Source organism: Aptenodytes patagonicus, chromosome 7 (genome assembly GCF_965638725.1).
Source record: "Aptenodytes patagonicus chromosome 7, bAptPat1.pri.cur, whole genome shotgun sequence".
Taxonomy (NCBI): domain Eukaryota; kingdom Metazoa; phylum Chordata; class Aves; order Sphenisciformes; family Spheniscidae; genus Aptenodytes; species Aptenodytes patagonicus.
The window spans coordinates 33,394,833-33,417,359 of record NC_134955.1 but is presented as its reverse complement, the minus strand read 5'-3'; the positions used below and the strand labels follow the sequence as shown (position 1 = coordinate 33,417,359).

At 45.3% G+C, this 22,527-nt stretch overlaps 1 protein-coding gene across 1 annotated transcript in view; it reads left to right on the top strand.

The window, feature by feature from the left end:
* The first annotated feature begins 1,901 nt into the window (after window positions 1-1,901).
* TTC9 (tetratricopeptide repeat domain 9) overlaps window positions 1,902-22,527 on the top strand; it is a 35,028-nt gene continuing 14,402 nt past the window's right edge. The window contains exon 1 of the mRNA XM_076344770.1: window positions 1,902-2,274. Within this exon, the coding sequence (XP_076200885.1) occupies window positions 1,902-2,274 (373 nt within the window). The remainder of the gene's footprint in view (window positions 2,275-22,527) is intronic.

Genomic DNA, 22,527 nt, shown 5'->3' with positions numbered 1-22,527 from the left:
GAACAGCAATCAATAACGGTATGACGAAACCTCTGAAGTTACTTAAACTTACTTTGTGCATTATGACTAACAGACAGATTAAAAAATGACCCAGCAGGAATTTTCCTTCCTTATTTTTTATGTTCCACACATCAATTTCACTCTAGTTACTGTGACTAATACTCACCACCACCACACCCACCCCCCAGGATTTCCTGATTCTAGATCACGCATACTTTGAGCAAGATTCGTAAGTAACTTATCTTATTCTTGGCTTGAGGTACATGAAAATGCTGAGCATCCATTTTCATAAAGTAAGATTTTGTGAAGATGTGTCTCGTAGGGCACCTGGAAATCAAAGCACTTGAAATCATGTAATCATTACTGAATATCTTAGCTCTAGTTTCTCCCATGCAAGTATTTTCAAAATTATACTTTTATCACAAGTATGATGCTATTTGCTTCTCCTTGAGGCTCTGGCTCTTAGGGTCAAGTGAGTAGGTATATATCTGTACCACACTGTGACCACAACCTCAGTAAGGTCCAGAAACCTAGCAGCAGCGGACTCACATTACCGATGCATAGAGCCCAACTTATTAGCCCTGCTAACAAGGAATTAGCCAGGCACCAGTTCCAGACCTGCATTAATACCTTTACATGGAGCTGTGCTGCACAGCTATCCCAGTTTGCCCAGCACTGCACCACCACATGCCATCACACTAGGCTGGACCTATCTCGAAGGGAAACTCAAGTCTCCATTTTAAAATGTCCTCCTGGTTGCAGGGGGAAGTTTGAACACATTGTGCCACAGCTGCAGCTTTACCATGTAAAAGTTACATGGGTAATGAAAAGACACCTCCCAGTATATTACTGAGAAAAAAAACCTCACTATATTCTCATCCATCCTCTAATTTTTAAGCATGAGGTACGACCTACAAAATACCTTGGCACAACAATGCACCCAAAATACATCAAACTGCTCCAATACACAATGCAGACATGGAGTTGGCACCTAACAAAGCCAAGCCAGGTGCTGAGAGCAGTTCTTCCACTGTTTGTCTGCACAAGGAGAGCCACTCCCCACTGATACCCCCAAACTAGGAAATGTTCCAGGCATCAGTGAGCACCGACCCATTTTTCAGCAGCGCATGGGAAAACCTGATTCAGGAAAATCAAAGTCCCCGAGTGGCTGGTGCCAGGGCAGTTGCCGGGCCTTCGCTTTTGCTGTCCTGATGCAGAGGACACAGCAGGCTTGTTTGCCTGGCGCTTGTTTGCCCAGCGATACGGAGTACACGCACCAAAACACCTTGAGGGACCATGAGCAGGTGTAGGTGGTTGGATGGCCACTGGTGGGATCTGGGAGAGGCGAGGGAGAAGGGAAATTGGGGTGAGGAGGGGAAAGGAGGAGATGGGATGCCAGCCTGCAGACAGGGACTTGAGACCCTAAGGTGCAGGAGGGCAAGGCACAGGGAGGGGAAGGGACTCGGCTACCGGGGGCTGGAGGGAGCCCAGTCTGAGGGAGAGCGGGAGGGTGGGTGGCGGGGTCTGTGGGGATGGCCGGCCTGGGGAACAGAGGGGCCGGCATGCACTCGCCCCTTGCCGGGCCAGCTGGAGGGCAGGTACTGGAGCCGGTGCGTGCCCACACCGCGGCCTCGCCCCCGCCGCCCCACGCTGCGCTGCGCTGGGCGGGGGTCGCGGCGGTGCGGGGGGCGGCGGTGCCCGCGGCGGGCGGCTGGTGGCGGGGGCGGGCGGAGGCGGGCGCCCCGCGGGCTGCGGGGCGGGGAGGAGGAGCGGCGGCCGCCGGAGGATGGGAGCGAGCGGCGGAGCCGGGGAGCGGCGCGGGGGCAAGGCCGGGAGCGCGGCGGCGGGCGCCGCGGCATCGCCCGCGTAGGGCGGCGCGGGAGCCGGGCGGCGCCGCGGCCATGGAGAGGGCGAGCCCGGCGGCGGGGAAGCTGAACGCCGGCGGCCGCGGGGCGGGCGATGGGCACGGCCCCGCGGGGGGAGCCCAGCCGCGGGCGGCGGCGGGCGGCGCGGAGCCGGGCGAGCTCATCGGGCGGGCGCTGGATTTCAAGAGCGAAGGGGCGCAGTGCTACAAGGACAAGAAATTCCGGGAGGCCATCGGCAAGTACCACCGCGCCCTGCTGGAGCTCAAGGCGCTGCTGCTGCTGCTGAGCCAGGAGCCGGCCGGGCAGCGCCCTCCAGCCGCCGCCGCCGCCGCCGCCGCCGCGGGGCTCAGCGAGGAGCAGCGGCAGGCGGTGGAGGCCATCGAGGTTGACTGCTACAACAGCCTGGCAGGTCAGCGGGGCCGCGGGGCGTGGGGCGGCGGGGTCCCCCCACCTTCGCCGCGCACATCTCCCTTCCCCTCCGCAACACAGCCCTGCCTCACTTCTCTGCCCATTTAGTCCCCTTTCCTTCCGTTGTCTTCCATTTTTATTTTTGTTCTCACGTTTGGCACAGAAGTGCTGCCGGTGCCCGGCTCGGTGCCCGGCTGCCTTGGGTAGCGCTGGGGAGGGGGCGCACGGCCAGGCCGCTCCTTGCGCTTCGGCTCGTCTGCAGCCCCGCGGCCCCCCAGCCCTTCCCCGGGGCTGCTCCTGCCGCCGCTGATTAATCCCCGTGTCCTCTTCCCCTGGGAGACAGGTGCTGAGGCAGCGGTGCGTACGTGGGATGCTCAGACTTAGAGAAATTGTGGCTCGTGAACTGGCCAAGATCGTTTTTCCCTTAGCCCGAGATGTCCTTCAGTCCCTTCACCACGGCTCCAGTTCTGGTGCCTGTAATTAACAGTATTACAGAGAGAGAGGCTCCTTCTACCACATTTGATGTAAGAAGGGGGAAGGGTTTGGGCGCTGCTGCAATAGCTCCAAATAGTACTAGATATAAAAAGAATTTTTTGGCCTCTTAGTAATGAAAGTTGAAAGCAAATACAGCACTGGCTTTTCGCTAGCCGCCAGTCACCACTGTGGTCAGTAGACATTTGATCATCACTGCCTTTGCTCCCTGCCATCTGTTTGGAAGCGCTGCAGGAAGATGGAGGGGAGGGGTGGGGGGTTTAACTACTTTGTAGTCTGATTCTGAAGTCCTTACAGAGACAGAACTCCTGTTGACTTCAAGGAGCTTTACCCAAGCAAGAACTGCAGGATCAGAGGTTATTTTTGGTCCCTAGCAGCGCATGGATTTTTTCTTTCCAAGCCTGAAAGCATCTCTAAAACAAAACCTTGTGCCTAGGTACATACAGGGAAGTGAGTGTTCATAACCTGGACAAGGTGCACAAAATGACAACATTAGTAAAGCTCTGCTCTTTTCCAGAAGGGTGAAGGGTCACTCGTTACCCTTTATAGTCTCAGGGGGAAAAAATGGTGAGAATCAGGACCTTAGTGTGTCAGCTGTCACCATCACTTGGCTTTTGGCTTTCTAGGCAGAGTTGGTGAGCTTTGTTTCCTGTTGTCTAGTGCTAAAAGAGATGCAGAATAAAGCAAATGGTTTGAAACACCAAGCCGGAATCTTCTCTTGTCTTAAATCCATGTCTGTTATTCTCGATGTGCCTTTTGGGATGTAATGGGGGGCACAATTTACCCTTTCATCATGTTTTCAAATACTTGTCCTTCAAAAGCCTGTTGAAATCGCACAGAGGGAGAGGCAGGTGAGATTCCAGAGCGATACCGTAATTGCAGAGCTGTAATTTTGTCTCTTTCCAAATTTCTGTTCACACGTTTATTAAAATCCATTGTATTTGGCAAGGATCATTTAGATTGGCAGGGTTATACAAAGAGCTCATAATACTCTAAACAATATAGCTTGGCGAGTTCCTGGGCTTGAAAAAGTACTCACAGGAAATATCTCTGCTAGATACAAATGAGACGCGGTAGGTAGAAGGTAAATGAAGTGGGAGGGAGGGATGCAATTTGCTTCTGTGGTGCTTTCTGCTGAGCACACAAGTTCCACTTGCTAGAAATGTGTCCGCTCCTGCTGACAGAATTGTCCTGTGTAATGGTCATTGTCCAGCTCATTTATTTACTGTTTGAGGTTTTTGCAGGGAATTTTTTTTCACTGTTGGTTGTTTTTGATCTTGTCAGCAGTGGCAATCAGACAGTGTGAGAAACGTGCTCCATCTTTAACCTAGATTTGAACAGATTTTTTCCTAAATTTAACCAGTGTGAACACAGGAGGAGATGAGTATAATTAACCCTGGAGTTGCAAGCAGTGCTTTTCCTGGGATAACCTCACAGCAGGTCAAGGTGTCATTTTGCACAGCCGGTTGTCACATGTTTTCAGTAGATGGCACGTACAGAGCAGAGAACAGCATTTGTCTCAGAAATGCGTAGCTTCATGTGTGTCTGCTGGGCTGTCTGCAAGCAATTTTAAAGAAATGCCTGCATGCTGGAGAGGGGAGTGTGCAGTTAAACTGGAAGTGCAGTGTTGCTACTCCTAGCCCAGTCCCAGAGCTCCCATTCTAACAGGAGGATCTGTGAATTCATGTCTGAAGGGAAGGGAAGAGGGGGGAGGGACTTTCCCCAGAACTGTCGTAATAATTGGTATACCTTTCTAATAGCAACTTCAAGAGGTGCAGCAGTGGGACTTCATTTTCTAAGTGTGGTGTACCAGAAGCCACCAGTTTCCTTACACAGTGAGCTCTAGCAGAGGCACCAGCGCATACTGTTAGCGTGGAAGTCACTGTTATTCGACATGGGGAGGAGAGGAGATGCAGGGAGTTTTGCTTCTGAGCACTGAATGGGTGCCTAGAGCTGTTTTTAAGATAAATAAATCTGCATAGTGCAGAGAGCATAACAGCAGTACATCTTAATTGTAGAGAAGGCAGTTTTTCACTTAGCTCTGATTTATACCCGATAGCATTAGCAGCTGTCATCTGAGTGTCCTTATTATCAAGTTCTTTTAGCACCTCCGCTTACTCCCTAAGCTTAGCGTTGAAGAAGCCCACCTTGCTTTTGCACTGTCGTTTTTCATGTGGCCACCACACATCCACCTGTTAGAGATGTTTTGCATCACAAATATAAATGCACGCACACACAATTACTTGTTCAGATGCAGCGTACCAGTCAGAGGAGAGCATCAACCATAGATAAATATGTACTTAGCCAAATAAGCAGGTGAGAAATATACACCCAAAGGGGATTTGGGGCAATCTCATGGGTGAAGGCTAGGGTTGGTTGGTTTGGGTTTTTTTTAATTCTTACTCACTGATTACGTGAGTAAGAACATGTGGGCAAACACTAACTGTTGTCAGTGCCTGTATTGCCTTGCAGAATGTAAATTTAGGCACAGATGTGCACACAGATTCTTGTTTAGCTCTGCTTCTTTTGTAGAGCACCTTCAACAGGCAATTTTCATACTACGAGGTGTGATGGCCAACTCTTGTATTTAATCAGAGCCCCACAATATTCGCTGTGTTTTCTAAATTTCCCTGTTGTGGAGCTGTGTGGCACTCCCACAACCTAAATTATTTAGCCTGTTTCAAAGGATCCCAAATCTGCTGGTTTTTAAATTCTTGTGGGGTTTTTTTTTTTTAATTTTAAATCGGCCTAGGATTTTCACCACTTGGCATTGGCAGTGCTGCTCACATTTCTTTCACTAAGCTACTAGCTGGGCTTCAGTTTAAGCTCCAAGAGTTTTGCCTTAAAGGGACTCCCCCTCACATCTGCAAAATCCAGTGCTGCTGCGTTCTTACATGGACCTGCCGATACCCCTTCATTTTACCACAAGCCTCTCTGATAAATGTCACCAGATGCAAGAGCAGCAGCGCGGTCGAGGCTCCCAGAAGCTGCTAGGGTAGGCAAAGAAAAAGCCTACCAACCGCATACAGCCTCGTGGAATGAATGCAGGGCTGTAAGGCAAACAGTCCTTTCTTTATGACTCACTGACGGTCTCTGACCTTGAGGAAGTCACTTGACCTCTTTTTGCCTCTCTCAGCCCTATTGAAAAATAAAGAACAGGGACCACAATCTCATCCTGATGATGCATTCAACTGAGTTTCCCCCAAGTCAGTGGTTTATGTTCTTTTAAAAAAAGATGAACGTATAAAGAATGCCTGCGGAAAAGCAAACTGGCCAAATATCCGTCAGGTCTCAGTCTCCTTTCCACTCCTATAGCATCTTTGATCTAGAAGAAGCTTAAATGCTTTATGTACTGCATGCAACCATTACTCTCATTAAATGCAATGATCCCTTTATTCCAGCATTACTGCCTAAAAGTTTACAGGATCAAAAGGACTATGTCTGCTCTGCGGAGAGAAACAAGTCCTAGTCGTTCCAAAGCAGCAAAATGCTAAGGGTAAGCATAGTTTTAAGCTGTTCCGGTGAGGGAATGTTGCAGTGTGATAAGCAAACCTTTGTTGGTTTTCCTAAGCACGCAGAAATGCTAGAGCTAATCCTGGCAGGAGAAACAGAACCAGAGAGAGAACTGGGGATGAGGAGCGGTGCTGGGGGATCTGGGTTTCTAATCCTCCCTCTCTGTGCCAACCAGTTGTATTATCTTCACCAAATCTTTTCATTCTTTGAACTTCAGTTTATCCATCTGCGTTTATGACCTCTTGGGAGTACAGGAAGGCTTTGTTAATTACATGAATGTAAATTAAGTGTAATGCATTTATATACCTGTTCAGGTGTGTTTAGTCTAGTATGGGAGTCTCGGCAGGAGGGCACACATACCTGCACAGAATATTACAAAATGTAGCCATCCAAGATAAGTCTCAGCCTGTATAATGAGGTTTGGCCTCCTACGCTGGCAGAAATGTGCACTGGTACCGTTCATGACTATGCGAAGGTCATAGCGACAGGCCCACAAACCGTGGCACTTCCAGCAGCGTAGGAACCTCCTAGCACCCTCGGGCTCCAGACAGGGATGTGGGTACTACTCCCAGCTGTCACAGGTTGCACAGACGTTGGTGAGTAGTCCCACTGAGAAATCCAAGTAAAAATACTTATAATACTTAATCCAAGTAAAAATATAACTAAACATGAGAAAAGCTGGTAAAACTTGTCTCCACTGACCACCCACTAGGACGCCTCACAAGGAGTGTCTGCTAAAATCCCATCCCAGTATATAGCGTTAACAAGTACAGCCTCTACCAGGACACATGGTGCTGTGGGTGTTAAAGCAGTCTTGGATTGTTGCTTGATGTGAAGCTTTTTTTTATGTGCTGCATCAACAAAAAAATACCCTCTGTAAGGGTGCCATGCAATGGGAAAGAGAGACAGCAGCAAACAGAGCAGGATGTGGTCTGCACCTTCACTGATTGAGGTGGGAGTTTCCCGACACTCTTGGTTTAGATAAGTCTATTCAGCCAGAGTGCATGGGAATATCGTGTTTTACAGGCCTGATGCAATTACTGCTCCAGGTAGGTGCAATTGCAGCAGAGAATAAACACAGATGACCATGTGCGGTTTTTTAGTGATAGGCCCAAACCCTGACATGTATTTAAGAAAGAGGTGGGATTTGAAACCATTGTCACAAATTTCTCTTTAGAAATACTCTGTATTTACCTATTCCCTTTTATTTTGGAGGACAAAATTCTCCCTGTTGAGGGAGGAGTTTCTTGTGCATTGAGAGGATGGGATGGAAATACATCCAGATGCTGGGGGGGGGGGGGGGGGGGGGCGGGAGGGAGGAAGAGAAAGGATGGCAAGCTGCCTCCAAACTTGGTTTAAGTGATACATGTCTGACAGCATCTCTCTTGGTGAGGCAGGAGATGCGTTTTCCTCTATATATGTCACTGTTCTTCCCAAGCCTTTTCAAAACTTGAGGGTCTGGTGGAGTTTTTTTGCAGCCATTTCTACCACATGTGTAATTCCCTTTGCATGAGGAGAAGCCTGTCCCAGCTGACTTGTCACCATTTTCCTGAGAGTATTGGGAAAGTATAGAGCCCCTTGCCAGAATGCCCCGAGGAGCTGCAGTCTTGGTGAGCTGAGATCCGTCCAAGTCTAGCTACAGCTCACCATGGGAGATAAAGCAGGAGATGTCAAAAATCAAAAAGCTTCCTCAAGAACAGAGTGGTGGTTAATTTGTTTACCTAAAGAGTACTGGTTGTTCTCCACCTTGAGAACACTGTTATGTTTTCTGAGAGTTCTGTAGTAGCACGTCCTGCCAGCTTTACTCCATCGTCTTCTGAAATGCTGTCCTGGAGTTTCCTCCAGCGAAAGTCCTGCAACGAGTCACAGCCTCTTACACCTCCACAGGTTTCCATCAGTGCTGTGCTGAAGATGGTTCAGCTGGTTCGATAAAACCTGGTGTCAAAATCAAAGCTGGTTCCCAGTCTATTGCTAAATACACCCATGAGCTCCATGGTTACCTCCTTTTCTGAGAGCTGGGCCACCTCTGCAGGTTTCAGCAGGTGGAGCATCCTTCTCTTCCTCCTGTTCACTTAGGCTCAGACCCAGAAATTTCTAACCCAACTCCAGACCTGTTTCTCCAGCCTTTCTCCTAGAACTGCTTATCATCAGTTCAGCAGCACATCCCCAGTTCCTCATCAGTGTCCTCTGAGAGTGCAACTGATGCTTCAAGAATGGAGGGTCATTAGAAGTTTTCACATTAGGATTTTAGGATGACATCTAATGCACACCTGATAAAGGAGGTGGCTGTGAGGAAAGGAACAGTAAAAATAAACAGTATAAATAAAAGGGGAGGTCTAAATGTTGCCAGATCCCAGTTTCTTCTTGACATTGTGCCATCTCAAAGAAAATAACATACAAAGGACTATGAGGAAACAAAATGAAGAAAGGGAGAAAATACATAATGAAGTTTTGAGAAAATTTACAGGCTATTTATTTCCTTCTTTGTTCTCTCACTTCATGGATGAGAGACTGATATAGAAGGAAGACAACTGTTTATTAATGTTGTTTTCAGCTTCCTCAGGCGACCATACCAATGACTAATACTGAGGGTTAAAAATGCTTTGAAAAATAGTCAATGTTAACTATCATTAACTAGAAAGTTGTTACTAATGGCTGCTCAGGAATCTGTCTCCTTTTGTTCATTCCTGCACTGCATCTTGGATGGGAAACAGTGAGCTTAGGACATTGATCGATGAATGCAGGTAAATCTTGTGGTGGCGTGGAGCGTTACTATTCTGTCCTCTTTAACAAAGGTTGTAGAGTCAGTGCGGTTTCTGGAAGCTTTGCTGGAATTGCTGAAGGTAGCTTCAGCTGGGGGCACACTCACTTGTGTGAGGCTGGGAGGTGGTGGTAGGACACTGTAGCTTGCCCTGTTCTTATACGCTGGCCTAGGTATTGGCGACCATTGAAGGTGGGGTTGGAGTAGAAAGTCTGTCTCAGTATAGCCATTCGGAGTTCAGGACACTGCTAGAAACAATACTAAGACAATTCATGGAAGTGAATTAGGCACAGTCACGTTTGCTCTCTGTGATAACCCATGGCAGAAGCGACAGCTGGGAGCAATGATCTTTAGCTGTCATAGCTTGACGTGCCAGAGCTCATCTGTTACTATCCATAGGCAATAGCTAATGTCATGATCTTTGCTTCAAAATCCACTCCATTCTCCCCACTCTCCAAAATTCTTAACACGCCATTGCCCTGAGGCTCATAGGCTGGATAGCACCATCTGCTTCTCCTTGGCTTTGTCCTGTGTACCCAGTTCTCCCATCACGTTTCTCAGCTCAGGACTCAGGGCTGCTTACACAGTCCGTGCCTTTCCCCCTTTGAATTCTTCTACTCACTCTCCCAGTTGCAGTGCAGCCATGTCAGACTTTTTGACCTCTCAGACAAAGTTTTGTCCCTTTCCAGGCTTCCCCCATCTCTGTTCTGCCAGTGAGGTCCTCTCATCCCCTTTGTTCTCATATTCTGCCCGGCAGCACCTTGGTGCACCTGATTCCTTTGAGCTGATTTTGCCTGCGGTATATTAGTTCAGGATGGACCTTCTCTCCCTTCCTGGCTCTCCTCAAGGCCCATCTCTGCTGTGACACCTACAGGAAGCCAGTCATTTGGTGCTGGTTAGCTATTTATGTATAACAAGGAGGAGCACCTCTCCACAACAGTGTGTACACGTGCAAGCATGTGACTATATTCCATATCTTCACATCCTTTGTCATTCACCTTCATAGATTACCAACTCGTCTGATCAGGGGCATGAATTTTAACACATGCTTGTCCTATGTAGCCATGATCACAGCTTTGCCTGTCACAGCAGCACGTCCTCATCTTTAAAGCCCTAGGCTGTGTAAATCACCACCCCAGAATGGTTCTGCAACAGCCTCCCAAAAGGAGTCAGGGGAAAAAGCAGTCTCGTGCTGTTTGCAACTCTAGCAGTTGTGGATCTGTTTGCCAAAGAACCCAGAATTGCCTGACAAGTCCTGTGTCCCAAGGTCCTGACTTTATCATGACATCTCAGTCCTATTCACTCATATGTACCATCAACAAAGCAGGAACTGCAAGTCTGTACGTGTCCCTAGGTGGAGAGAGCAACCATCCTTAGGCTGCTGCATAAGCCTTTCAGGATGCAGGACACCGATCGTTGGTTGCAAGGCTACAGCATTTTTCCTTCTCCAATACATCCACATTTGACAAGTCAAATCCCTGCCCTACTAAAGCGAATACTTTTCTAGCCACTGTTCAGTATTGCCTTTCTTTCTTTAATAGGAGCACTGCCCATTGCATTTACTTGCTGCCAGTTTAAGGGGCTGTCATGTAGATTGTTCTGCATCAATGGCAACAGCAACTCCTTTCATATCAGAGTGGCAGGCAGCAAAACTCTGCTAATCTAGCCGTCAATCTAGTTGCCTGGGAGCTGCTGGAAAGGAGCAGCTGGGTCAGCCAGCAAAGAGCCACCAAACTAGTTTTCCTCAAATTTTGATTCCAAAGCTCCTGTGATGCCCTGATTACAACTGTCAGTTTTCATGCCTCTGGTGTTACTCTGGCCCGGCCACATCAGGGACATCTAAACAGCTCATTTCCTACTTGAGGAAACTCAAGTGAAGTATCATCTACCTTGCTATAAGTCATCTTATTCTGTAAAGCAAGAGGGTTCAGGGCCCTCTTCGTAGAACCTAATCAGGCAGTGGTGGAAATTTGCTACCTGTCTGATGCATCTGTAAGGCTTAGCCTAACATGCGAAGACTGACTTCAGATCAGCCCAGTTGGATGCTGCTTATCTTAGGTCTTTTCCAAATTGAAAGGCTTAGTTCTTGACTCCAGGCAGCAGAGCTGTTTACTGCTATCTGAAGCAGATGGAGGGGAGAATACAAAACAAGCAGTGGGGTATCTTTGCCCTGCACATTCCCCAGTGTAGTGTGTGGGAGAGGAAATTTACTCCTGGAAGCAAATTAAAAGCAGAGGAAGCATCTGGAACTTGAAAATTTATGTCAGACCTTTAGTGCTTCCTTTGGCTATTCCTGGGCTGATGTGACTAACAAACATCTGCCTCCGGTGTGCTGTGCTGTCCCTACAGTCACCATCTAATTCACAAATTCACTCTGATACGAAAAGCATCTTTATCATATAACGAACGGTCTTTCAACCAACTGCAGGGAAGATGCTGTGCGAATTCCTCTGCTCCACTTCTGCACCTAGAGAGGAAAAGGGCAGAAAGATTTATGTTTCATCCACTCTTTCAGAGTATAAATGGGCCCCATAGAACGACCATAGTCTCTCCTGAACAGGAGCTGCCCCGGGATATCATCACCCCACCCAGCTGATCTTGCAGAAGCAGAACGATGAGGAGTCTGTTATGATGCTCTGGAAAACCACCATAAGTCAGCCCTAGCCACTGCTCTGCAAAAGCACCTTTTTTCTTGTCTAGTGCTTCAAAAAGAATCAAATCAGAGTCTCTGCCCCATGTCTGTAGCAATGATTCTCTCATCAAACAGTGTGGTGCAAAGTTAAGCCTCAACTCCTTTAGTCACCATATTTTTTTAGTACTAGCATAATTCAAATCCTAGATTACTATCCTCTTAAATGCTTTGCAGTGATTAATTGCTTAAGACATGGTAGTGCGTTCAAGTTGCAAGGAAACAGAGCAGCGTAAGATCCTCACCTATATTGGAAGTACAAAGAAAATGTATACATTTTCCTTTATACATTCTCTAACTACTGTGATGGAGCTCAAACTGAGGCAGCTCAAGAGCTTTGCTCATGGGGGGGGGTGTCAATTAAATTAATAGATTAATACAAAATAATTTTTAAAACCCAGGGCTGATTAACTTGGAGTACAGTGCCAGAAGGTATCATAGAGTTAAAGAACCTAATAAGGTTAGAAAAGAAGGCTTAGACACATAACTAATCAGAACATTCACTGCTGTATTAGATAGGATAAAAACTGTAAAGCCAATACTACATTTTCATGCTTAAGAACCACTGCTAACTGGTTTGGATTTATGAATAAAATTCTCCGAGATTTTCATGTCCCTGCCCATGGCCATGTCACATAAATGACTCTGTCATCCTGTGATCAGCTAGCATATTCACATCTTTTTCCTCTTTGGTTGTTTCCAGCTCATGAGCTCACAAATTCTACCAGAAGTTCCTATCAGTCCCAAAGAGCATGGTCTTAAATTTTGCATTATCGACTTCCATCCCAAATAAATTTACTGCTGTCCACCAGGTCATGTAGTTCTTTTTATATGACATTGTCATCTTCATCCCTTTTAACAGTACCTTCCAACTTCACACTGTCAGTAGGGCACTCCTACATCAGGGGCATTAACAAAAACACTAAACAAGCTCAATTCTGAAATTAATTCCTGAGGTATTCTACTAGCAGTCTCTATTTGCAGACCAATATGCTCGTCAGCAGAACCCATTTCAGCTTCTTTAGCCACCACGTAATTCCTACACTCTGTCTTCATCTTCCCTAGCTTAACCAAAAAGGCACAGTCAAGACAGAGAATTGTATTACTGGCCTGATCCAGCACAATGATTTGGGTGTCCCTGGTGCCTGGAAACAAGCTCCCTACTTGGGGTGGAAGTTACCTTCCACGTGTTCCAAATAGGGCACGCACTCCTTCCTCATTCCTCCACTGCCAGCAATGCATTGCAAAGACGTGGTTTATGAAGGGTTTGGGAATGATCTGAGATCTTTGCCTGAAGCGCTTTGCCACAGTTTATATCAAAGAGAAGACGTCTTATTAGAGGGCTGGTTTGTATGCTCCTGCACAGTTCAAACCCTGACTTTGTCAAGCAAATAATATACTGAATCATCCCTCTGGTCTTTAGTTTATTCATTTTCAGCCTGATTTCCAAAGGAAATGAGTCATAAGCAAGTATGTTTTCTGTGGTCTGCCTGTCAGTCCCCTGTCAATAACTTTCAGACCTATTGGCCAGCTAGATTTGATGGAGGGACAGATGTCTTAATGGTACTAAGTTTATACAGTACAAATGGAGAGCAGGGAAGAGGCAAGGACGCTAGAGGCCCAACTACACAAAAGGGTAATGCTTAAGCTCACTTTACATCGTCCGTCAAAGCTCAGCCAGGTGACACAGCCTGACACAGCCAGGGTTAATTGGCTCTGTTGCTGACAAACCACTCTTCTGTGTAAGTTTTAGTGCGTTTTTAAGGAAAATAAGGTTTCAAGAGCTTTGTTTTATACCTCTCTCTCTGCAGTTAGTTAGGAAACAGTTGACTCGGGCATCATCTGCCTCTTTGATTCTGTCAGTTTTTCTCCTCTCCATCCCTCTCACAGAGGCCATAAAGGTTTCTGTCTGTTTCAAAACATCATTAAAATGGAAAGGCTTTGGGCTACACTGGACCTGGATAAAACACGTGAATGGGTTATTATTTTAATGAAGGAAATGTTCCTCCCCATTTGACCTCTCCATCTTGCCAGATGAGTTTTTTCAGCAAGGGAGAGTTCAAGGAAAAACCAAAAGCCTTTCAGTCCCTATCAATTATACATGGCATGAATACACAAGGAGGTGGCCCCAGAGACAGCCTACTCTCCACCCCTTAGCGGACTCTGCCATTGTCAGCTCTTTCACGTGTCCTGGGAGGTGAACTGTGAGCCACCACAGGGCACAGCACACAGATGTTAGGCAGCCACGTCATCCTGCCCTGTTTGTGGTACAGGATAAAGTGCTAGCTTTCATCCCAAATTGAGCGTGCTGCAGTAAGCCAGGCTTGAGGCAATCGTGGCATGCACAACTGTCAGTGACTTCATTTGAGAGCCTTCAAGCTGTTCCAGCTGCATTTCACAGTACTGCTGTCAGCTGTTTGAACCACTATGAGCAAAGGATGCTTTACCCTTCAGTAGAGAAGGCAGCTTGAAATCCATCACTTCCTCCAAAGCATCTCCCTACTTAGAGAAATCCCCTCCTTGTCTCAGACGGGTTTAAAAAAAAGAAAAACCCCATCATTCCATTATGACCTTAATTTCACTGTATAATATACTCTGGTAAGAATCATAAAATATTTGATAGCACTTGTTAGAGCTGGACTACGGTTGAACTCCAGGCACTTAACCGGATGATTGTCACCATCTGATGTTGCTGATCTCTGATAAAATTCTATGTACTTTTTCCTTGTGAAAACGACTCGAGACCAGATTCCTCCAGTGGGTGACAACAGCAACAGGAGGCCAGAGGAGGAAAGGGTACAATGTAGAGAGGTGCCATAGTGAGAGACTAAGGGAACACAAGGTGAACAAAAGCAAACAGCAAGGAAGGTGCAGTGGAATAAATAGCAGCTGGAACAGTTGATCTGAAGGCCAAACATATCTAAGGTCATATTGAGTGGACTAGACTGGACTAGCTGAGTACTGATTTTAAAAGATAAAGACAGGTCAAAGATTACTAGATAAATATAAAGTCAGAGAGGAAGAAACCTCCAGGGGATTTAACCTGGCAGATCAAGAAAAACAGCCTTGGCAAAAACAAACAGAAGGGACTTCCACCTCTTCTAACATGGCTGGCAGGAGGAGCTAGTATTTATGGATATTATAGAATCAAAATGATCTAGTAGTTAAAAGCTGACTGACGCTCTTGCTCTACCAGCGCTTTGCCAGAACTTTACTCCTACTTCTCCTGGCTGGGAAAATCAAAGGCATGGAGATTAGAAGATGCAATATGAAGATCATCTCCACCTTAAGCTCTTATTTTGGTAGAACAAAGACTTGCTGGTACACAGCTGGGGACAGATTTTGGCTTCAGAAAACAATTCTTGTTTGCTTGACATCTAGGTTTTAACTACTTCTTTAATACTACCAAAGCTAAGAATTTTCAGTAAGCCTCTGGTTTTGGTTTGACGGACCAGTAACTACAGGAACTGGTAGGTCAAAATACTCTTTTAAAACAGAAGCTATGAGGATCAGATGAAAAGTTTGATGAAATTCCTTGCTTTTCAAAGCTTTGGCCCTTTGAAGGAAAACTGCAGTATTAGATCACTGGATTTGTGACAAAAAGAAGCATAAATCACCACAAACTTGCCTTAAAGTAGCTTAAGAATCATTTAGAAATAATGAACACTTCTAAAGAACTGCACTCTTGAAAATTAGAAGAGTCTGAAATACGGGAACGTAAACACACAGCAAAGGCAGAAATCATTCATGCCTGCTCTTACTTAAGTGCTTACATATTCACATGTCTGGCTAGGATGTTGCTCTGACATCCTCCAACAGGACCTTCTGATAGGAATTAGCACTAAATGGCAGTTGCCAAGATGAACTGAGGACCATTCATGCTCCGAGTGTTAATAGGACAATAACAGGACTGCAGAGCTGAACAGCAATTCAAGTCTTCTACCCGTACCCATGCGTGGTACAAGGGCACAGATAAGACATATCCCAGGGAACGTTTGCTTAAGCTGTTCTTAAACACTTCCAAAGCTAGGATCCTTCACAACTTCTCCAAGCAGTCTCTTGCAATGCTTCACTCTCTTCACTTCTAGAAAGTTCTTCCTAGCTGAAATGTAAGCCCTCTTCTTACTTCCCGAGTACAAGAACAGATTGCATCCTGGTTATACCCTTCTTTGCATTACAAGTTTGGGTTTTTTTTTTTCTTTTTACATATATAAACACTGTTACTCTATCTTCCCTCACAGTCTTCTCGAGGGCTTATATTCTGTCTTCTCTGGACCACTTGTTATTGTCAGGGTCCTTCTGTGGATTACATCCGCATTTTCTTTCAAGATTGGCATCCAAAATGAGACACAGTACTCTCACGTCTTGCAAACTGCTTCTTTTCATACATGCTGGTGTGCATTTTTCTTCATTAACAGTATAGTATAGCCTTGGTGACTTCAGCTGGTGATCCACTTCACTCCCCAGATCCTTTTCAGCAGAATTGCTCTCCAAACAACTGTTCCCCTGCTGTACTTACACAGTGGGTTTTTTCCTGCCTAATTGTAGGACCTTTCACTTGCCCCTGTTGAATTGCATCCTAGTTTTATCAGGACACTGCCAGCTTGTGGGGATCCTTTGGAATTCTACCCCCATCTTCCAACATATGCCAGCTCCTCACATCTTGGTGTTATCTGCAAATTGGCAAGGCAGTCTGCAGTCTGTCATTTAGGTCTTTATTGACAATACTAAATACCATGGGGCCTAGGACAGATCAGTGCAGAACCCTGCTTAATATTGTCTTTCACTTTGTTAACAGAGTTAAGTCTATTAATTTAGACTGTTCTCCTTCAATTTGCTTAAGAAAATGTCACTAGAATTTGTCATTTGACTAGTGTAAAAGCCAAGATATGTAACATCTACTGTTTCTCCTTTATCTTCAAGATTGATCACTCTATCGCAGACTGAAGTTAAACTGATTTGTTCTGACAGCTCACATTAGCAGTTTCTTACCTCCTTGTTATCAGCCCTGTGCACTTCAAGGGATGGCAATAGGCAGAGTCCTAGGGTGGGCTGCCAGCCACAAAAAGCCTGACACACAGGCTCAGCAGCTCCTTTGAGAACTACTAGATGCCTCTTAACGTGCGTGATGGTGGAAGCATCAGCATACTTCAGTCACTACTACTGTCTCTCTCTCCTAGAAGAGCTAATTGGAACTGTGAAATCAGGGTCTTTCTTCTGGAAGAGGTATGAAAGATGCAAGAACAACAGAGAACTGAAGGAGACCATGCTATGTATTGGGAGGAAGGCATGGCCAAGAAGGCAGGATGGGAAGAAGGGGAGGGCGGCTTGGAAGAGGTGGCTTTCTTTGGGCTCTCCAAACATTTGTGGATCCACACCTCATTTAGCATTAATCCGTCCCTACAGAGAGAGACAACCTGTCATACAGTTTGGATTTTAATTTTCCACGTTTCCCCGCAAGCAGAAACATACGGGCATATTTAGGCCTTTTTGGTACCTGGAGAGGAATAAATGAGAGCCACCGGCTGGAAAGTTGTACTGTCATTCTGATATTCCCTTTTCATCCCATTAAGGTTGTCCGGGAACTAGGAGTCAGCTGATCAGATTATTGCCAGACATTATCAAGCTGTCTATAATTAGCTTTTTATTGGTGAGAAGCCAGAAAATCCTCTTTGTTTGCAAGCTTGGACTATAGAGAAAGAAAAGAAATATTTCATGGAAGAGATTGTTTGGAAACTGCATATCCTAATTAGTTTCTCAGCCTTGTAGTGAAACTGCATGCGGCATTTGTCTGAAAAAAGAAAAAAAGACGCTTTAAACATCCTCTTTTGAGGAAAGCTGGGTTGCATTCTTGAAAGGTGCAGCACACATGGAGCTCAGTGCAGATATGGATGCTATACCACCTCTGCTCTGTTCCCTTGGTGTGGGCTTCTTACATTCCCACACATTATATGGCTCTTTTTAGTGCCATTCTGGATTGAAAATTTAACACAGGTTAAAACATAGGTTAAAAATTGGGCTATGCCATCCACATGTAAGCTGTGCAGTCTGCACACTCAGGATCAATAACTTCAGCTTCAGAGAAATTTGGATAAGCATTCCAGTAGTCCAGATCTTTTTATGATGTACATTAAAATTACAGTAGTTTAAGTCCAAGGTGACTTTTATTCTAAGATAACCCTTTGCATTTGCAGCATCATCTTACGAAACATTTTACCTGATTCATTTTAGAAGTTAATAATTTAAATTACTAACATATGGCTGAAATTTTCAATGTCATGTAGTAATGGTATCCCCTTTAATTCCTCCAGTGGACGCCATAAGCTCTATGTGCTCGTTGTAAACACCATTTACACAGACTGCAGCACACAGAGATTAGTGATACATCCATTAGTGGGATGGTTAGAAGATCACAGTCTATTCCAAGGCAAACATTTTTCCTTTTCTTCCTCCTGGTTTTTTGTTTGGTTGGTTGGTTGGGTTTTTTTGTTATATCCCAATAATTTTTCTTCTCAAACACTTAAATCAAACCAAAACTTATCACTATCATGTTTTCTCTTTTCTGAGGAAGAGCATCACCGTGAAGGATGCCAAGCCTTCTGAAGTAACAGAAGTATGAGACTCTCCTAGTCTGCCCTATTATTTCGAGTCTTAAAGAGTTACGAGAACAAAGCCTGTTCAATGATATATAAAGGTCTTAATCAAATGTCTGAATAAAACCCTGAAGCAGTTATATGAAAGCATCAATCATGTGTTTTCCAAAATAGAACCAGAGCAAGAATATGCACCATCTTCCCACGATCTAAACAGATTTTAAGTGAGCTGCTGGTTGCTATACTTAGGGTGGGATCATATCAGAAAGCAAAGTATTTTGCAGAGTTTAATTGTGGTTATTTCTGGGAATGACACTGTCAGTTTGTGAACTGCACATTGAGTTTGTAGTGGTTGGAGTACACTTACTAGGACATAATAATCCACATAGGCTGTTAAACTCCAGTGGTAGAATCAAGTAAATACAGTAAAGAGGGAATATCTACTTCAGGTTTAAGCAGTAATGGGATTAGCTACTTCTCTCTGCTCTGCAACCAAACAAATCAATATAGGCTGTTGGTTTTTTTTTTTAAACCACTGGTTGTCTGGAACAGTCTCGTTAGCCTTGCCCACCCACTCAGTGAAAGTGGGCCAAGTGCACTAATACATTTTTGGAAGGCAAATCTAATATCCCCTAGATTTTTAGTCTAAGGGGTGGAAAGCAAAGGTCATTTGGATTCAGACCCTTTTGCATGGGTATACGAGAGTGGTTCAACCACATGACTTGCTATTAGCTCTTCCATAGGACACCTGCTCTAGTCTCCAGGGAATATTTGCAAGGGTTAGCTTTAAGCACTGCAGGTTAGTATCCCTTGGTGAGTATACTCAACAGAGAAAAAGGTGATTCAGAGCAGGAATGTGATTGTGGTTAAGTGATCGGCTAGAGGAGCTGCTCTCATACACACCTAGGGAGACTAGTTTCCTCTGCTTGGATTTCACTGCTGTAAATGCTCCTCCTGGTCCTCAGGCTAGCTGCACTGTGTCTCTATGTCCTTAGCACCTTGTCCCACACTCTTAACTCCACTTCTCCCCCTAGAATTTGCCCCCTCAATAGACCTCAACTCCCCACTCATACATCCCTTTCACCACCCCAACAGTTCTGTGCCTCTGTCCTCATGTGTGTTTCAGCCCCGGTCTCCTCCCCTTGCAAACATCTGTCTCCCTGTCTTTCTGTCATAACTAAGACAACCCCACTCAGCTTGGTTTCCACTTTCTGCTCTTCTTTCTTCCTGTAACCAGTGAGCCAATAAGAAAATTTTCTTGCTCTCTCAGTTTACAAATCCCCGCTTTTTCCTAGATTGGATTGTGCCCAGGGTGGACCAAATATTCAATGGATTTGGGTACCAAATTCTAAGGCATCTCTACTTAGAGTGCTGTATGCAGTACTATAGTGGTTTTATTTTCAACAGGTTATCAGCTGGCCAGCTATAGATTACCCCGGGGATAACAGAAGGCACCTGCTTGACACAAATATCTGCCAGATTTCCGTTTGCAAAGCCAAATGATGAGAGGGCATGAGACAAATCTGAAGAGATAGTCACCAGAGATCTTTAACAAGGGAAAAATGAGATATGTTTCCCTAGTCTGTTTTTCAAAAATACCTGAACAGTCTTGCCTGACATTTTCCAAAAGCAGACATTGAAGGCAGACATTGCACATGGAATATTTTAGTCCAAAAACTTAAAAGACCAACAAAAGTTATAAGGAGCTGACTCTCTCCTACACTGGAAGGCACAAGGCAGTCTTAAAAATAGGCAGCGCTACCAGCTTACCTGGGTGATAGCGAACTGCAAACAAGACAGGAGTTTGTGAAATACCAACTTGCAACCCAAGATATTCCTGTAGGGCAAGGGCATTTTCATCTCTCAGAACAATAGCAAATGGAATTCCTGTTATGACTAACACAACATGCTGAGCCCAAGGAACATGCCACGGGGTAAGGATATTCTAATGTTGTTTGCACAGTAATTTGGCTCACTCTTTTAAGTGTTCTCTAACACGGATAGATCTTGAGCCTTGCCTACAGCGGGAATTTAGCCACTGCTATAAACTGTGTCCGGAGGATTGTTCTGGCGTGCAGATTTACCCTTTGGGGAAAATTGCCAGGTAGGCAAGGCTCTTGATATTATTGTTCAAAATCTCCATGTTAAAACCCGTACATCCTACTTCCAGACTTAGTTCTTAGCTCAGCCAAAATTAGAAGCCAGAAGTTCAGGCCAAACTGAGCTATTTGCATAACCTGCAGAGGTATTCACACAGAAGGGGTTTCTCTAGTAAGATGCTAACTGACAGCACAACTGAACTTCATTTTGAGGGCTCAGAGAACAGCTATACAAGTGAGAAAAGCTGAAAAACACGGGGTTTTTTAGTAAGAGACTCCAGGCACTTCTTTATGCAGGCTATTAAAGAGAAGGTGAAGGAATGACTTGATCGGAGTCTCAGAGTACCAATGCAATAAGCAAACACAAAATTTTCAGGGTAGCAAACGTGTGGCTAGTTATTGCACCAGTGGCTAGTAATTGCAGCTAAACAAAGTATCAGTATAGAAACGTAGTGACATTTCTTAAACAATGAAAGTAATTAACCTTTGGGAGAAAAAGGGCTGTCATGGATCCTTTCTCACTGGCACCTGTAAAGCGTAGATATCTTCCTGAAAGATACTCTGGAATTAAAAATTAATTCAGGATGCAATAAAGTAGAATCCAAAACCCTCAACTGCCAGGATTGTAGTTACAACTTCCCACCATTGCTAACCACAGCTACTGGTAAAGGTTAAAGGTGTAGATGTATTTTGGCTCTACATGTGCTTTAATCTTTGTTTTGCCTAACCTTGTGCTGAGCAGGACCACACAAATTAGCTCTAATGGTACAGTTATCTACTGGTACCAGATCTGTACTGCACCTCTCAAGTTGTTGCAACTCATGGAACTGGCTGGCATAGATTGAGTCCACAAATTAAAACTTAGAAATTTAGGCTTAACACTCCTCTTATGATGAAAAAGAGCCAAACTTCCTATTTCCTTGCTTAAACATCAACAGTCAGTTGGGAAGCGTGATGGACAGGGCCCTCCATTGCAGCTAATAGCATTAACTTTCTCCCCCTCCCCATAGCACATTTCCCCCCGTAGTTTCAAAACGGCTTATTTTACAGCAGACAGGGACTCTTCACCACCATGTGACATACAAGGTTTTAAAAATTAGGAGTTACTTATTGCTTAAGCTGACACAATAAATCAGCTGCCAAATTGAGGATGATAACCAAGTACGATGGATAACGATCGCACGCTGCGGGGAAGCAGGACACCCCTACATTCTGAGCTGGAGAGATGTAGCCACCAGATGCTGTATTACAATGACAACGAGACCTGCAGGGAATGGGTGACTGTGGGTTTGCATCTGCAAGTAAAGGGCACCCTTCTAATCGCCAAAGAGCAACTAGAGATGGTGCTGTGCAGGATCAAGCCCATTCAGTTTCAAGAAAGCAAGAGGAGGAGGAGGAGCTGCATAAACCTCTTGATACGGTCTCTTTGAGTGAGCCCTGTTCCTCAGAAGGATTCACTGGGGGCCTGTTATGAACCGAGAAGGAGGGTGATGAGGTGTTTGATGTGGTAAACAAACACTCCCAGCCAGAGATGCACATGTCTGTTTAGGAAAGCAACACGTTCTCAAAACAATTCTCCCCTGACTGAATTAGGTAGGAAGTACAAGGATTCCATGTCTCTTCCATTTCTTAAAGCTGAATTACTAACAGCCTCAATATTTGCATGGAACCACAGTCCATTAAGATCATTTCAGTCCACCAAGAACTGAAAGCACGCACCTCTAAATATTTATAAGGGAGATACTCCCTCCAGGTTCATTTCCAACAGCCGCTTCCAATGCTGGCTCTCCAAATGGCCAACTCTTCCAGCAGAACTGTTTCCTGCACATCCATCTGCCTGCTTTGTTCAGATAAACACGCGCCTCTCCTGCTAGCCATGTGGTACTGACTTCTCTCTGCTGCGTGCACAGTTAATGGGGATGCCCTGCAGAACCTTTGCTGTGAGCGTGAGTCACAGAGAGAACCCAGCTGGATATCTGGAAGCCCATTTGGGTTTATGAATTAGCAGGATGTGGGAGACTTTCTTTTCTTTTAAACCAATCCATGAAGCAAGTCCAATATGGAGTTACTGAGTTAATATACATGAGTAGACTGCCTGTCATTTTTC